This window comes from Dermochelys coriacea, chromosome 8 (genome assembly GCF_009764565.3).
Source record: "Dermochelys coriacea isolate rDerCor1 chromosome 8, rDerCor1.pri.v4, whole genome shotgun sequence".
In the NCBI taxonomy this organism is placed as follows: Eukaryota; Metazoa; Chordata; order Testudines; family Dermochelyidae; genus Dermochelys; species Dermochelys coriacea.
The window spans coordinates 11,605,399-11,622,971 of record NC_050075.1 but is presented as its reverse complement, the minus strand read 5'-3'; the positions used below and the strand labels follow the sequence as shown (position 1 = coordinate 11,622,971).

Genomic DNA, 17,573 nt, shown 5'->3' with positions numbered 1-17,573 from the left:
CAACATAAGCTGTAGTGTAGACATAGCCTTAGATTTTTGTTGTCAGATTTCCATCAAGTTACCCAGTTTAATGTAATGGAGACCATTTAGAGCACACATTCTCTTAGTCTACAAATAAAGTTACACGTTTGGAACATGCGGTGGAGAAGCAGATGCCTATCTCATTGTCATCATTAGCTGTGGCTGCTCTACTGAACACACTGTGATGGCTAAAAATGGATGGTGTGAAGTTGCCTAAGCCAGCCCATTTTATTTTACATAAAAACCAACTATGATGATTTTTCATCAACTGCACAAAATATTCCAGGCAGTGGACCAGATCCCACCCTGCACTCCAGCTGCCATGTGCCACTCTGGCACCACAGTGCAGCTTGACCGTTAGTAGATCTGGCGTCCCCTTGACTGCCAACATCTGGGACATGGCCCGAGCCAGATGTGGGGCAGTTGCTTTTCCATTGCAACATGGATAAATTCCCAATGTCATTGAAACTAGTGGAGGAAAAATCAGTTTACACCAGATTTACAAAAAGTCAGATGTTTAGTGGTAAGGCACATTGGTGAAAATAGAAAGATGGCAAGGTAAATGTCCCTTGCATTTGCTCATGCAATAATAGTACTTTCAATGGAGGATACCAGCTTGCAATGCTGCTAATTAGACATTTCTCATAAGCTTTATAATTGACTTTAAAATAATAAGAATTCAAATCCTCAAATTATAGACATTGTTAGTCATACTAATGTACTCAAGTTGTCTGTTATACTAGTATGTTCATTTGTTATGTACATGCTTGCGTCTACAGCGTGTATTGAGTGAAGACAAATATATTACATGCAAACATTTATGTTCATGTTAACAACTTTAAACATCTGAGGTGAAATCCTGTTCCTTGATTTCAATGGGCCAGGCTTTCACTCCTAAAGTCAGGAAATACAAAGGTTATAGATTGCCTAATGAGTTAAATCTTACTCACCTTGCACATGTGAGTCCAACTGATTTAAATAAATAAATGAGAAAATCAAGCAGTATTTGGCCCTCTGTGTAATAAAACATTAGGCTGTACTGTGGATGGTTGATATTTTGTAAGTATCACAAATATCACTGACATCACACTTCAGTGGCATGTGGATTTCACGATCTTATTTTACTATTAGGAGAAACCCATTTTACTTTATTGTACACTATTTCCTGAACTTGGGTGCTTTACCCTGCAACCCTAGTAGTATTAAACATAATATCCACAAAGGCCTTCATATCCACTGCACTGGGAATGTATATCATTTTCACATAGGCAGGTTCTCTAGATTTAAGGTCCAGTCCAATTTCTACTGAGGTCAGTGAGACGTGAATTGGCCATAAATGACATTCTCAGGATATCCACTGCTACTTTGTATTTGAAGTTTCTTTCACCAACGTTGAAAAACATAAGAAGTGGACTGAGTTTCACAGTGTCTTAATGAAATTGAAAAACAGCCTTTGCATGTTTAAATACATTTTATTACTTATTTTTCCATTTGTTTTTAGAAAGAAATATGAAGTCTGCATGCAACTTTCTAAATATTTCAAACATTTAAATAGCAGATGATAATTTAGCAGTACAATACATTATACAGAAAGATAATATAGTGAGACTCCCTGTAGTATATTTACACATGAAAAGGTAGTTTTGTTATTTTATTTGTTAAAAAAGGAAAGCACTGCTTAATATTTAAGTATTACATTCAAAATTATGAATATGTTGCTTTGTGACTAAACCATATATATTTTATATGTTTGCCCTCTCCAATTTTTCATAAAAAGGTACCTTTCAAAGATTTTTGCTACAAATCTACAAAATCATATACAATATTCTTGAAAATTAAAATAGCTGAAAACTGATGAAGCTGCAAACTTTTCACAAGAACCTCAGGTGAAAAAAGATCAAACACATTTTTAGTAATAAAACTGCTCTAGAAATGTTTTCTAATATATGTAAAACATTCAGTGGGGGTATGTAATACATTTCACCTTTCAGCAAGACCCTGTTTCATTAAAGAACAGATACAAAGTGATGTTCGTAGCCATTTGACAAGCCACTAAGGAACCTCATCTCTGCAGCTATGTATGCCTCTACACTTCAGTAGCATGTTATACAGCAAGCCGTTCCTCAGTCCCTACATTGTGCTGCTTCCACCATAATTCGACAACATTACTAGAAACCCTAAGCACACCACTAAAGCTTTCCCAGTACAAAAGGATAAAGGACACCATTATATAATACCGCTACAAATATTGTTTGTCTAATGAGCTTATAAAGCTCGATTGTAATCATAGTGATGCATGAATGAATACAAAAAAAAGCATTTATTTAAAACGAAAAGCATGAGTTTTCACAATCTCAGTATAAAGCGGACAGATATGAAATTTGAAGTGTGCAAGAGACAAATCTGGGAGCCTTCTGCACACAGCTATAAAATGTAAAAATTGACCCTTGATAAAAAGTGCTTTATAATAATATAGAATTTGTGTCTTATGTCTGTAAGAGAGAAATATTCTTTGCAGAGTCCATTCCTTAAGTCAGCCAAACAAATTCAGTTCCTTTTACCAAGAGTTTTCTTCTTATTCTTCATAAACCCTGGGAAATAAAAACAGAGAGCTAGGTATTTAAGTCATTTTGATTACAGTTAAAACTTTCCCCACCATCCTGGTGATTAAACACTAGAAGCCAAATTCTGCACTCATTTACACTGGTGGAAATCAGGAGGAATGTCACTAACTTCCGCAGAATCAGTTGTATTGGCACAACTGAAAACAGAATTTGGTCCTAATTTTCCACCCTTCTTCCTTTCTTGAATGCACTGAGAGTGGTCAAATCTACCACTGAAAGGATTAGTAGGATATTTTAAATGAGGGACTCCACATCCCAACAGCTGGGAAAAATAAAAGCTAATATGTGAAAAATATGTTGCTAGTCTAAATATTTAAAAGAAGAATTACTTAACTTTCCCTCTAATATTGCTGAAACATTCCAGGCATGCAGTCTCCACAGATTAAAACAATCTACAGTGGCATGGTTATAATTGGCCCCAGAGATATTTTGGGAAAGCAGGAATTCATTTTTACACTATATTTGACTTTAAAAACCACTGACACCTCATGAAAAAGCATTCGATGGGCTTAATCCAGCTCTCACTGAAGTAATTAGCAAAACCCTATTTGACTTTGATGGCAATGACACTGGGTTCCAAACATCACATATTTTGTCTCTTCCCTAAACTTTTATTACAAGGCACGCTCGGATTAAATCAGGCTCTTGGTTTCTGAGATGTTCGTCTGCTCCTGTTGCTTCTCTCTATACTCCTGCAGTTGGGCTCACTTAATTAATTGATTTTGAAATATTCATGGTAAATAGGCCCAATAGCCTGTGATGGGATGTTAGATGGGGTGGGATCCGAGTTACTACAGAAAATTCTTTCCTGGGTATCTGGCTGGTGAATCTTGCCCATATGCTCAGGCTTTAGTTGATCGCCATATTTGGGGTTGGGAAGGAATTTTCCTCCAGGGCAGATTGGAAGAGGCTCTGGAGGTTTTTCGCCTTCCTCTGTAGCATGGGGCACGATTTGAAGACTTCAATAGCTCAGACATAGGTGAGAGGTTTTTTGTAGGAGTGGGTGGGTGAGATTCTGTGGCCTGCGTTGTGCAGGAGGTCAGACTAGATGATCATAATGGTCCCTTCTGACCTTAATATCTATGAATCCTGCTGCTGCTGGTAGCGGCAGCTTACATCTACCTCATCCTCAGATTATCCCCAGGCAAGCTTTGTAGACCACTAGGGCTGGTGGAAAATTTTACCATCAAAGCTGTTTTTGGATGGAAATGTATGTTTTCATCACAATGAAATTTTTTTTTGTAAAAGGTATCTGGTTGCTGTGGAAAATTTCATTTTTAGTCATAATATTTCAAGCTAAAATCCAGGTTTTCAGCCAAATCTTTTGGTTTTTGGCCAAAATCTTCTGGGCTTTAACTTCTTTGGCTGAAAATGTTGGCAAAAAGAAAAGTTTTTCATTTTCTTCAAAAATTTCCTTGGTGGAGGGAGGGTGGGAGGAAGAACCCAGAGCCGCTCTAAACACCACTACTCTCTGGAGATTCTCCTGGAGTTGATTCTCTAAGTTGTGATGAGTTTCAGTACACTCTGTGTCCAACCTAGCAATTCTCCCCTCCATAGGCCAGTGCTGCCCACTTCCAGGGTTGTGCAACTAACAACCGTCCACTTGGAGGGCAGAGGAGTGGCAGGAACCTTTAGCCATCCCAGCATCCTTCCTGATGGATCTGCAGCCACTGGGGACATGTGCCCTGACAGTGTATTCCAGGGCTAAATCTAGCCCCTTCTTCCATGCTTCTGACATCATCATGATATCAAAAACAACTGGATGTGCTGTTGCAAAAGGGGAATTGAGACTTCAGGTGGGGAATAAGCAGGAGGCGAAAGATAACAGGATCATGCTGTAAAGCTGGAGGCTTAGGCCAACTCTAGGCTATGTATCAACTGAGAGTCTGTAAATTTTAATAATGTTCACCAGCATTAAGCCTAAGTTGTTAAAACTGCAGTAAAACATGTAGTGCTTGGACTTTCCTAAATGCTGGTGAATGGATGACTGTAATGCTCAGACACTTCTCTGTATTGCTCATGTTAAGAGTAATAACTGTACATGTGCATTACATAACTCTCACATGGCTGGGACAGACCTCATGATAACAAGAGCCATTAATCATTGCTGAGTTTCACCCATAGAAATGGCTACAGCCCTTAGGGGGCAGAGTGTCAACTGACACCCATTGAAAAGCAACATGTCCCAAGGAAACTCCTTGAGTCTCAGTACAGGAGGTAGGTACAGTTTACAGGACAATAAAGAAGGGGAAACTTCTACCCAGGGATGAGTAACACAGGATGACATCACCAAAGAATTACCTCCTGGACTCCCCCATCACCTTTTGCATCTGTTACCTCTGGGGTCAGAACAATCAGATGTCAGGGGTTTTGGATAAAAGCTGCCTACTGGAAGGACACAGGGCTTTATACTTGATTGGCTCCTAAGAAGCAAGGGCTTTGTCTCCCAAGTAAAGGGCCTTTAGCTGCCACAGCTGGGATAAGCCTCAGAAGCTGAACTTGTAAGACGGTGTTACTTCAAACAGAAGTTTTATAAGATAATAACCTAAGTTTGTCTTTGTCTGTCTGTGTCTTTCGTATTCTTAGCGTTGTGCAAATATCTCTTGCTTCACTTTCATTTAATCTATACAGCCTAAATAAGTTTATTATAGGATTGGACCGAATGTTGCCTCATTGGGTAAAGGAGGGAGATCTAAGGAGGAACTGACTGACCTGTGGTGCGTCTGGTCCTTTGAGAACCATGGAACTTGGATGTTCTGTGACATTACAGTGAAAGGGACCTAATTTCACAGGGGTCCACTTACTTAGTGTCAAGAGGGACTGGGGTTTCCAAGGGGACTGTTGAAGTTCTATACTGAGGCTGGCAAAAGCCTAGGGAGTTAATAAGCAGTGCGGGGGAAGCTGCTGTGTCTAAGGAGTTAGAGTCACAACTGGCACCGGGGTAACTTCCCTGTTAGTAGAACAGTCTGCCCTGAAGTGGAACCCAGTCTTGAGATACCAAGGCGCATGACACCGACTTCCATGAAGGGGAATAAACTTCCATGGAGGAGAACAGACATGCAGATAGTAAAATATAGGCTGGGGAGGACTCTAAACAGAATATTTCCCCAGGTTTACAGAAGGTGTCAGTATGCTGTCACTGTACTCAGAACATGCTGAGCAAATTCCTAGTTCTTTTAAACACATGAATATGTGTAATTATTTCATAGAATCTCAGGATTGGAAGGGACCTCAGGAGGTCATCTAGTCCAATCCCCTGCCCAAAGCAGGACCAATCCCAATTTTTGCCCCAGATCCCTAAATGGCCCCCTCAAGGATTGAACTCATAACGTTGGGTTTAGCAGGCCAATGCTCAAACCACTAAGCTATCCCAACTTTCCCCAGCATACAGCAGGTGCAGAGAGATGCGCACATCAGGACATCCCCCATGCTGGGGTGCTGCACAAGTTAAGCGATATTCTACCAAAAAGAGTGAATTTAAACCAGTGTGAGTAATATTTGTGCTCAAGGGTATGGTTACTGGAGTCGGTGGTAAGATCTTTCATTCCTCCCAAGGATATCCTTTAAGTTCTGAATACAGTAAGTCTTCCCTTTACTACTCTTTTCCTACCAAAAGAAATGTGAAGACTAGCTACGGGGAGTGAGAGGAAGTGGAGCTTTCTTACACTCCCTGCCTCAGCTCTTCAATTAATAATGAGCTCTAAGAAATCACTGGACATCCCTACTAAGGGGAAGATTATTACAGGGCATCTAACTCCATTTCAGCACCAATGGGCCGGTGAGCAGCTAACTCCCCTTTGTTCCTTTAGGCTTCTTAATTATTTACACAGACAACATAATCCATTTTAAATCTGGTGTTCATTTATGTCTGTGTTTCTTTTCGGTTTATCACTAATGGCTCAGCTTATGCAAAGGCCAGGTTGGCAGGGGAAAGGTAGCATTGCATCCTGCAATCAAGCTATAGAGAGTTATATCATGAAATTACAGCTTGGTGAAAATGTGCTAAAATCTGGGTAATCAAATATAGGGTGGTAGTGTTTCCTAGTGCTTAGAGCATGGGACCTGAACTCAGGAGACCTGGTTTCTGTTCCCAACTCTGCCACCGACTTTATGTTTGACCATAGGCAAGTAACTTAGCCTTTATTTGCCTTGGCTTCCTTATCTCTGATTTGGAGGCAATAAGGTGTAACAAACTTTGAAAGCATCAGATAAAAAGTATTGTGCAAGTGCAAAGTATTACTGTTTATTCTCAGAGCAGCCTATCCCTAGGAATACACTGCATTCAGAGGAATAAACTAGGAATAAACAGCATTCCGAGCCAGTTATATTATTTTACTATTTACAGATGTAATTTGTAGGTTTTATCAAATAAATCAATTGCATTGAATTGATTGTTCAGAGTACGAGAATTTTACTGTAGGCATTTAGACAGTAACCTCAATATCTTAACAGTATCTAACCTTGCATCACATTTTTCACCTTCAAGCTGTGATGCGTAAAAAAAAAAAAATAGACCCAGAAGCAACTAAACTAATGGGCTATCTTGGCCATTTCAGTCTAATTAGTATTTGTGCCATATTCCAGAGAGGGAGAGAGCCATTTGGACTATTACACCCAATTGTTCTGTGCTGCCATGTCTCAAGCATTCAAGCAAGAAAGGTACGTTATTTCCCGAAAGGAATAAATTTGGTTACTGATAATGACATCACTTTTTATCCCACAGAAAACAGGAGCATCTTTTGCTTAGTGACATTAGTACTCACCTGCGTTTCTCCTTCCATATTGTGTACCACTTAACTAATCTCTTTGTGCTTTGGAGTTTGGGATGCAAGCAGTGCTGCTGTCCTCCTCTGAATCGTGACTGCATAGTTACACTGAAATGGAAGAGGAATGATCACTACAGAAAGATCTTGAATAACTCACATTGGTCACTGTGAGCATTTCATAAAAAAACAACTGGCTCTCTCTTGCGCTAGGTATTTCATTCACATTAATGAGTTGCACATGTGCACTGAGAGGATAACAAGCTACTATGTTCCTTGGTAAAATTTGAATTTGCAATAATAAAACTGCTGGTGTAGCTCCATGGTCCCCAATGGAGTTAGGCCAATTTACACCAGCTGAAGTGCCCATAATTTTTAATCATTGGTCGTACTCCACCCTCTATCAAACATTTATAGTGGGGTTTAATAACTGATTTAAATAACATGGTCAATTAGGGCCCAGTCCTGCAAACCTTTTCTTAGACAAGTAATTCTAGCACGTGCAAATGCTATTTGGAAGAATAAGGATTAGACCTGGATCACTGACTTTGTATGCAGTCATGCTTTCATTAGCAGTACTAATGTGCTTTGCAAGTTTCTGGAGACCCAAAAGGGTCTAGTCTGGGGCACAAGGAAGACAGAAGCCACCTGGGACCATCTCTAGCTTTATCAGCGTGCTGTCCGATCCATTCAAACTTGCCCATAGCTGCATAGGAGATGAACCACACAAGGACTGGAAAAAAGGCACTGAAAGGCACCTCATCCTGGAAATAAGACTGGGCAAGAAGGCAACACATGGCCAATTTACTTCCTTGCCCTTCTGGTTTCCTCCTACTCTGTCCTTTGTTTGGAGTGTCAACCATTTAATGCTGGTTAATTAATGGTCTATCATGATCCAGGTGATGTCATGCTTTCACTGACAAACCAGCAGAGCTGGTCTAGAAATGGGAAAATAACTTCGTAAAAACATGCTAAATTTCAAAGTTGCTTTTAGTTCTAAGGATTCAAAATGGTTCCATTTTCCACTTCTGGCAACTTTTTCTGGTATGTTTTACCACATTTTTTATCCAAAATGCTCATTTTCAAGAAACCTGGCTTTTAGTATGGAACCACAGTTTTTGGTTAAACGAAAAACATTTCAAAAAACAATTTAGAATATTAAGTTGGTAAAAATTTCTGTTAAAAATTCCAGGAAAATGGAAAATTCTGAGATTGTTGAGAATTTTTCACAAAAGTTTCATTTTTGAAAAAGGGGCCCATTTTTGGATGAAAATACCTTTTTTGTACCTTTTTTTTTTATACCCAGTCTACAAATCAGCAAGGGATACCACAACGCAAAATTCAGACAAAGGACAAAGAGTGGGTTGAAACGTGGCCTTTTCTTCAGCTCTGGCTACTGGACTGAATTCTTGGTTGGAGCTCCACAGGGCTGGCCCAGGGTCTCGGTATGTCTTTCACTGCCTAGTCAAAGAATGGAGGCTGAATTCTAGCTTTTCTTGGTTTTGCTCTCAGTAAGAGGCAAACTAATGCTGCAAAAGCACAAGACATCAAACCACTTGTATCAGAAGCATGAACAATAGGAGCGGGAAAAGGTGTTAAGGGTCTGTATGCATGCTGGGGGAGGGGAATCAATGCTACAACATTCAGACCCTCTCCTCATACAGTAACTCCTCGCTTAATGTTGTAGTTATGTTCCTGAAAAATGCAACTTTAAGCAAAACGATGTTAAGCAAATCCAATTTCCCCATAAGAATTAATGTAAATAGTGGGGGTTAGGTTCCAGGGAAATTTTTTTCACCAGACAAAAGGCTATATTATATATATGTATACACAGTACACGTTTTAAACAAACAATTTAATACTGTACAAAGCAATGATGATTGTGAAGCTTGGTTGAGGTGGTGGAGTCAAAGGGTGGGATATTTCCCAGGGAATGCCTTACTGCTAAATGATGAACTAGAACTCAGCTGAGCCCTCAAGGGTTAACACATTGTTGTTAATGTAGCCTCACACTTTACAAGGCAGCAGGAATGGAGGGAGGGGAGACAGCATGGCAGACAGAGACAGAGACACACACCTTCTGTGTGTGTGAGTGAGTGAGATGTGCATTGCCTCTCTAAGTACGCTGAACCACTCTAAGTTGATTGCCTTTTTAAGTAGACCAGGAAGTTGAGACAGCAGTTGCTGCCAGCAGGCTCCCTCTGACCTAAGCCCTGTCGTGTGTCTCCCCACCCACCTCCACTCTCTGGAGATGGGGTAAGCGAGGGGCAGGGAGGAGGGGGACACCCTGACATTAGCTCCCCTCTTCCCCCCTCCCAGCAAGCGGGAGGCTCGGGGAGCAGCTCCAAGGCAGAGGGCAGGAGCAACGCATGGCAGTGGGGGGAGGGACAGCTGAACTGCCAGCAATTGGTAGCCTGCTGGGTGGCTGCTGCACAGAGAACTTAGGGGAGCAGGGATCTGATGGGGGGCTGCCGGCCCACCCTGGTTCCAAGCCCCCACCAGCTAGCTCCAATGGGCTGCTCTTCCTGCAAGCAGTGGACAAAGCAGGCAGCTGCCAAACATCATAAGGGAGCATTGTGCAACATTAAACGAGCATGTTCCCTCATTGATCAGCACCGTAACAACGAAACAATGTTAACCGGGATGACTTTAAGTGAGGAGTTCCTGTACCGTGGGCCTCACTAAGATAATTCCTGTGTGGTTCAATCCATAGAGAACACTTTCTCATTGAACTGAATGGGAGAACTGAGACCGGTGGGCAGTGAGTTTTAATGGACTCAAGATTGAGGAATAGTATTTGTGTCCAATGGTTATTGTCTTGGTAGTGGGATTTGTGTGTGTGTGTGTGTGTGTTGATGGGGCCGGGGGGGAGGGAGAAGATATGAAATCAGAACTCAGTCCGTGCTGTTTGGCTGAAGGAGCGTACAGAATATTTTCAGAAAATGACAAACTAAAACCACAGTAGAAGAGGTGCAGGGCCTCTGGAGAACAACGGTGCATAACTCTGCTTCAGAAAAGTGATCAAGGGAACTTTATTTGCACTGATACCATGTTAACTTTGTGCTGGGGGCAAAAACAATCCTGAAGGCTAGGCTTTCTTTTGAAGGGATATTCCAAATTCCTAATAGGTTTTTGGATAAATCCATACAGTTAAACCATACTTTAATAACTGATGTACTCTTTTGCCATTGGGGTTTTGTATAGTATATGGGTCATGGGTAACCCAGTTAGCACCTCCTATGACTGCCAACTGGAAGCCAGCCACTAGAATAGACTTTGCCATTTAACCGAATTTCTCACCCTGTAGCTGCACTTGTTCTCTGTGTGCATACGATTCCTGCACATTTCCCCAGCCGAGTTAACATTGGTGTTGGGAAGGCTGCAGCTCCCCCCGGTGAGCCAAATGAGAGTTACCCCATGGGCAAACCCGTATGCAGAGAGCTTGGTTAATCTCAGCTGGCGGTCATTCTGCATATTTTACAGCATCCACTTCAAAGACAGTTTTGCAGCAAGTCTGATGTTGAGTGGCTTCCTGCATATTTGTGTCACTCTGAGATTAGGGGTGTACACCAAGGGACCAAAGGTAGCTGTATAGTATCTTTGCCGGCCCCTAGGATTATGAGTTTGGATGGGGATTGGTCCACTTCCCTAACTTATGATCATCTGATTATGGCTTCAAGGGGCCATTTGACAGCTAAAAATAGTTAAAGCTACATTCCTTTGCCCTGGCCAATCTCTTTACCTTGGGGAAAGTAACCAGGTGGTATAGTGCTGTTATGATGGCTCAACTCCTTAGTCAAGGGGAAATCTCAGCTGGCTGGATCTATCGGATTCCTGGCTGCTTTGCCCAACTACAAACTGGGGACAAGAGAAGAAGGTCCAAGCCACCCCATAGCCATGTGGCTGAGCTGGGTAACACATTTTAGAATCAGGGCTAGCATGTCCAGCTTTTGCATAAAATCATCTGCATATTGTACCAAGCAGCTTTGGTATAACTCTTCTCCTATATACAGCCATAAAGCTTCTTGTACACAAAGACAAGATGTGTTCTAGGAAGTTGCACTGTTTCCTTCTGCTTTTTAAATAGAATAAAGAAACTCTTATCTCTGTTGGCAGTTTCCATTAACACCAATAAGAGTTCTTAAGTCTTTGAGCAATATATAGGATATAGTGTGTGTGTGTGTGTGTGTGTGTGTGTGTGTGTGTGTGTGTATCCAAATGTTTGTGAGTGATAGGAACTGGATGGAATATAAATCAGTGTAGAGTTTTATTCATTATGTTTTTAATAGGGTGATCTGGCTGCCATGAAATTAAAGGAGAATTTTGCCATTCTGTCAATGAATTAAATATTCTTCTCACAAATATTTAGCTGAATTCACTTTCAGGCTGTCTACACTTCCACTACTGCAACTCAGCTGGTGGTAGCAATGGTAAAGTGGCAGTGTAGACCAGCTGCTTGGGTACTGGCCACTATGCTGGCTAACCCTGCTCAGAGCAGGTCTAGACAACACAAAGGGGTCAGGGATTTGCTGTCTTTCACAAACTTTTCCAGTTCTACTTACATATTTTATGTCATTAGATGAATCTCTTCCAAACAGCATATTCCAGTATTCTCCAATCTGCCAGTCACCCTACAGTTTACATACTTCTTCCATGTAAATAGATTGGAGAACGGTCAGGTTTATAGAGAGGGTTGGAGGAGAATCAAGATCATTAACTGATTTTATTTTCACAAAAATCCATTACAGGAGTCTGACTTTTCTGTGTCTTGTACTGAAACTACAGCATCAATTGCTTCTGGTCACAGCTCCCTCCAATTGTTCCAGTGTCCCCCACGTCGCTTTAGTACTGATTTCAAGTTACACTGAAGTAGATAAGAGTCACTCCCTACAAAAGCACTAATGACATCTCTGCCTTCTCCTCCTCTTATGTTGGTGTAAATCATGAGTAATTCCACTGAAGTCTTAAATTCTCTCTCCACAGAATAGGAATGGCCAGCTTGTTACAGTACTTGGGTGCAAAACCAGAGTAAGGCAAGATAATAGAAAAACTAACGAGGAGTCCTTGTGGCACCTTGTAGACTAACAAATTTATTTAGGCATAAGCTTTCGTGGGTTAGAACCCACTTCATCAGATGCATGGAGTGAAAATATAGGAGCAGGTATAAATACATGAAAGGATGGGGGTTGCTTTACCAAGGGTCAGGTCGGTCTAACGAGATAAATCAAGTAACAGCAGGATACCAAGGGAGGAAAAATAGCTTTTGAAATGGTAAGAGAGTGGCCCATTACAGACAGTTGACAAGAAGGTGTGAATAACAGTAGGGAGAAATTAGTATTGGGGAAATTAAGTTTAGGCTTTGTAATTACCCAACCACTCCCAGTCTCTATTCAGGCTTAATCTGATGGTATCCAGTTTGCAAATTAATTCCAGTTCTGCAGCTTCACGTTGGAGTCTGTTTTTGAAGTTTTTTTGTTGAAGAATTGCCACTTTTAGGTTTGTTATTGAGTGACCAGAGAGACTGAAGTGTTCTCCTACTGGTTTAAGGTAACAGAGGTTCTCCAAATTAGCACAGCTATACTCAAGATCAGAGCATAGGTTGAAAGCTAATTCTTTTGCCAAGGCATTTTAGCAAAAGCTAAAGTATTTTATATGTTTTCCTGACATTCTTATTGAAAATGAGAAGTTGCACTAATGAGGTTCTTTTCATGCTCACAATTTCCCCTTCTCCCCTTGGCTGCCAAGTCTGGCCCTGCTTCCAGTGCTTGGGAGCAGTTGTCTCTCACAGACTTATCCCGGCAAAGCCTGTTATTGTTTTCTTGACAGCACTTCACCATGCAGCTTCTGCTGGCATCTTGCTTGGGGAGAGCAGATTGCTGCTTGCCTTTCCAGCAGCCAATCATACTCCAAGGCACAGACTGAAGTATAGCAAATTCTCCAATTGCTTCTATGCTTCTGCATGTTTCAGCTCCTTTTGTTAGCCCCAAGTGATTGACATAAAATAGAAATGACTGTTTGTACCCGCTGGCTGGGAAAGAGGGCCCCGCTCCTGACTGGAGGACATCTGGATTCTAAATATTATTACCCCTTTGCCAAAGATGCCTTTCTCTCTGACAATTCAAAGTGTTGTTTATTTAAGCCCCTGTGAGAGTTCAAAGGGTCGTTGATTCAAAACGTTTGCTCAACACATTTATTTCAAATGACTTGTTTGGAACCTGAGAGTTGACTTTGCCTTGGGCAGCATGCCTCTCTTTTACAATTTAAATATTTTTTAAAAATTACTCAAGCATTGATCATCTAAATATAAATATGTTCTGGGCTGCGTTAGCGAAATCCTGCAATTTCCAAATCCTGCTTTCGGTTACACGGCTTGTAAATCTGGGGTAGCTGCTTTGAAGTGAGTGGGTTCAATTCTGCCCTTATTGAATGGCGAGTTTGGCCATTCACTTCAAAAGCAGGCAGGATCGGGCCCAATCAGAGTAACTAAAAAAAGAATTTGACCCAGAATTTCCATTGGTGTAACAGAGCAGTCTGTGTTTTGAAGCGATATACATCTATTGCACTGTGATATATTACGTCATCTTTCTCAGTGTAAGTAAATTTGGTAACATTAACTGGTAAGGAATAAATGCTACAAGATATTCAATGCCTAGCCTTTTTGGTGACGATCTGACAAGCAGCTAATAAGAACAGATTTAAAAATATTATTAAAGCTAATGTTAAAAAAATGATACAATACATAGATTGAGAAACAAGTGTCTGTACATCTTCTGTCCTTGCAGAGCAATGGAGTCAGTAGCAAAATAAGTCTTTTCAGCTATTCTGACCCTATGGGTCTTTTGCAGGCACATAGCCTGGTTTGTGTTTTGTGCAAAGCCTTTCAAACACTTTTACAATATACAAGACAAGATACATTAACGTGCTCCCCTGCAATGCCATTGGTTTAAACTGTAATGCACTCCACTGATCTAATCTTCAGAGCGCCCTTTGACTTTAGCTTATCAGTTGTTTCCATTGAGGTTTCATTGCAGCATCAATCAATGCATGGCTATTTGAAATTTTTCTTGCAAAATTCTACTATCTGTATAAGCACTTTCAGTTATAACCCATGCAACCCCACTGAAATCAAGGAAATTGTATGAGTGTAGCAGAGACAAAGTTTGCCCCAATGAATTTGGATGATTCTTCGTTACTTGAAACTTTTGTGGACCAAATTCTGTTCTCATTTGTTACTCCCCATGTAAATCCACAGTAGCCTGAGTTTAGCATTCTGGATTTACATCTGGGCAGCTGAAAGTAGAATTTGACCATCATCATTTGTTAAACTAATAATTACTATCTTAAGCAATATTCTTTAGATATTTATAGTATTAAGCAGTTTCTCCTTTACTGACATACTACAGATAGGATTTGTTCATGTAGCTACAGATTTTCTTATGGCTAACATGTTGGAAATTTGTATATCAGGAAATTCTAAAAAACAAAGAAGGAGGTTGCAATACAGGGAGATGCAATTCACTTGATACTTAGTAGAAAGCATACATGAACACTTACATGATCATTTTTTCCTTACAATGTGGATACTTTGGTTTGATTTCCAGTTTCTGAACAGCAGAGAATCTTATCTTAGGACCCTTTCTTGAGCATTTGCACTTTGATCCTACAAGAGAAAATATTTACCATTTGTGTACAAAGTTATTGTGTACCAATTGCAGTTTAATTCCCCCCCCCCCATTAGCTTATGTAAATATACAGATTAGTCATGTTAGTCAAAACCTATAAAAATTTACACTTTGGGGGGTTGTTGAGCTGAAAATGGCAATATTTTCCTACTGATTTACCACAGAAAGGTTTAGTAACTCCCGGAGAAATATATGTTAAAGTACTGGAAATGTGGTAAATATACACAGTACATCAATGTGGTTAGTGTTGATTTTTTAAAATGCACCTGCTGTGATCAAACTAAGCTTTAACAAATGCAAAAGGAAAGAGCTAAAGTCTGTCGTAAAATTGAATAAGCTTATACAGCTCTCAGTTTTTGTCTTCACTCTACTTTCGCAACTAGAACTTGGGGGGGGACCTCTAAATTGTGCTTCTGAATTTCTCACTTGCACAAATTCTAAAGGTCTATCCCAAGCCTGACAAAAATCCGAGTTTTGTAAGCATCATTTTCCTGGAAAACATCTCTGTCAGAATGTCACCCTCAGTTCAATCCATTACACTGTATCAAGCTAAACTCTGCACACTTTCAACCACACAAATCTGGGGTAACTCCACTGATTTCAGAGCATTTACCCCAGATATACCGTATACCAGAATAAATGGGCTGTAAAACTATAACTGGGGGCACAACTTTGTCCCCTGTGTTTTACCACTAGCTACACCTTAAAAAACAACAGCCTTGGAACTTCCTTCTGCCACTATCAGATTCATCATATCAATTCTTCCCCATACAGACTGAGGACAACCATAAATCTCATTAGAATATTTCAAGGGGCAAACACAGAATACCGAGGGGGGGAAAAAAATCACTGGAAAGAAGTTTAAACGGGGGATAGGTTCAAGAAACTTACCTTCTGCAGTGGCTAAGCACATTGCAATGAATAGCAGAAGTAAAGCTGCTGTCAGGGGCTTCATGGTAAGACCTCAGGTAGCTAAATAGCTCTCTTATATAGTCGGATTTCGCTTCTGGGCTTTGAGCAGGTGCACTGATTCCCCGGCTTGATGCTGCCAGGGCAGGAACTTTGAGACCGTCTCGATTCCTTTCTCTTGCTGCTGCCTGGTCTGAGCTGCCTCTTCCTCTTTCCTCCTCTTGTCCTCGTTTAAAACAGCTCCTGCTGCCCTTCCTGCGAACTCATTAATATGCAGAGCGACTTAACTCACTGCGATTTCTCCATACAAGGGAGGGTGGGGTTGGAAATGATCCTAGCCAGGAGATCGGACGGGCTTATTCTCAGGAAGAGAAAAGGAAAGCGGGGGAGGGTCATTAAACCAACGGGCAGGGGGAGGAAGATGCGGAAATCAGGTTCTTTATACATGTGCCAGGTATTTGTGACTCGTTGGGCAGGTGCCGTGAGCCAACTTGTGCGGGGCTCGCAAAGAGCTGTGCTGTTGGCTCCATTCTGCCTGTGGTGGATGCGTTTGTCTGAAGGGAATTGCGTTGGTCTGAGCTACATTTTGAGATGGTTTATAAGCCATGAAGGAGCTAGAGCAATGACAGCTTTCCTAGGAAACTGCCATTGGCAATGAAAATGAAGCGCAGAATGGGAAAGTTCACCTGGTGAGACCTCTTGCTGGGGTTTGTTTGGTTTTTTTTATTTAAAGTTCTTCAACTTTACCAGGCTTCCAAATGTAAGGGAGCTTCTGGGAATGAAATGGACAAAATTTGTCCCTGTGGGGGTTAGCACAGAGAGTGTTTCTGGGAGCCAGGTTTATTTGAGGAGCAATTTAGTGCTTGTAAGGTGTATTTGAGCAATTTGCTCTCTCTGTCTTTCTCCATATTTCTGTTTCAGGATCGGTTTCTGATCCCAGTTCCACCTCTCTATATATGGGATAACTCTTTTAAAATGAACAGGATAACTCCAGATTTATGCCCATGTAAATGAGATGTAGTAAGATCAGAGTCAGGCCCACAGTCTCTTTGTTAGTACTGACAGGTTTCAGAGTAGCAGCTGTGTTAGTCTGTATTCGCAAAAAGAAAAGGAGGACTTGTGGCACCTTAGAGACTAACACATTTATTTGAGCATAAGCTTTCGTGAGCTATAGCTTCACTTCATCAGATGCAGTTCACGAAAATCTTATGCTCAAATAAATTTGTTAGTCTCTAAGGTGCCACAAGTGCTCCTTTTCTTTTTGTTAGTACTATATTTTAAATAAATAGTACTAGGAGTTGTAATGAATGCTTCTCCTATTCTTCTGTTAATCTTGGTCTTTCACACCAGACTTCCTTTCCCTACACACAAACCACACACACACCTTTCCCTCTTTGTTTTATATATGCTTATTTACTTGTTTATAGGACACCTATCATCAGGTTACTGAATGCTGTACAACAAAAGCCAAAGCGTTAATATTAATTATAGCCTTTAACCATAACCATTATCACCACCACCAGCCCAAACCAGCTGAAATCCCTATCCACCCAGTCACTTGTGACTAACAACCC

The 17,573-nt window shown here is 40.9% G+C and overlaps 1 protein-coding gene across 1 annotated transcript; it reads right to left on the bottom strand.

Annotated features, from left to right (window-relative positions):
• Positions 1–1,681: 1,681 nt before the first annotated feature.
• Positions 1,682–16,358, bottom strand: CXCL14 (C-X-C motif chemokine ligand 14). The gene is made up of 4 exons (XM_038411984.2): positions 15,982–16,358; positions 14,963–15,068; positions 7,409–7,519; positions 1,682–2,612 (listed from the first exon to the last, which is right to left on the bottom strand). The coding sequence occupies exons 1-4, from the start codon at positions 16,043–16,045 to the stop codon at positions 2,597–2,599; spliced, it is 297 nt and encodes a 98-aa protein (XP_038267912.1). The 5' UTR covers positions 16,046–16,358; the 3' UTR covers positions 1,682–2,596.
• Positions 16,359–17,573: the final 1,215 nt, after the last annotated feature.

What these genes read in the sequence shown, in the direction of transcription:
- CXCL14 (XM_038411984.2), bottom strand. Translation starts at nt 16,045, where the DNA reads ATGAAGCCCCTGACAGCAGCTTTACTTCTGCTATTCATTGCAATGTGC. An exon ending in GTGCTTAGCCACTGCAGAAG is followed by an intron (nt 15,069 to 15,981) that starts GTAAGTTTCTTG and finishes TTTCTCTTGTAG; the next exon opens with GATCAAAGTGCAAATGCTCA. An exon ending in TGTAAGGAAAAAATGATCAT is followed by an intron (nt 7,520 to 14,962) that starts GTAAGTGTTCAT and finishes CTTCCATTTCAG; the next exon opens with TGTAACTATGCAGTCACGAT.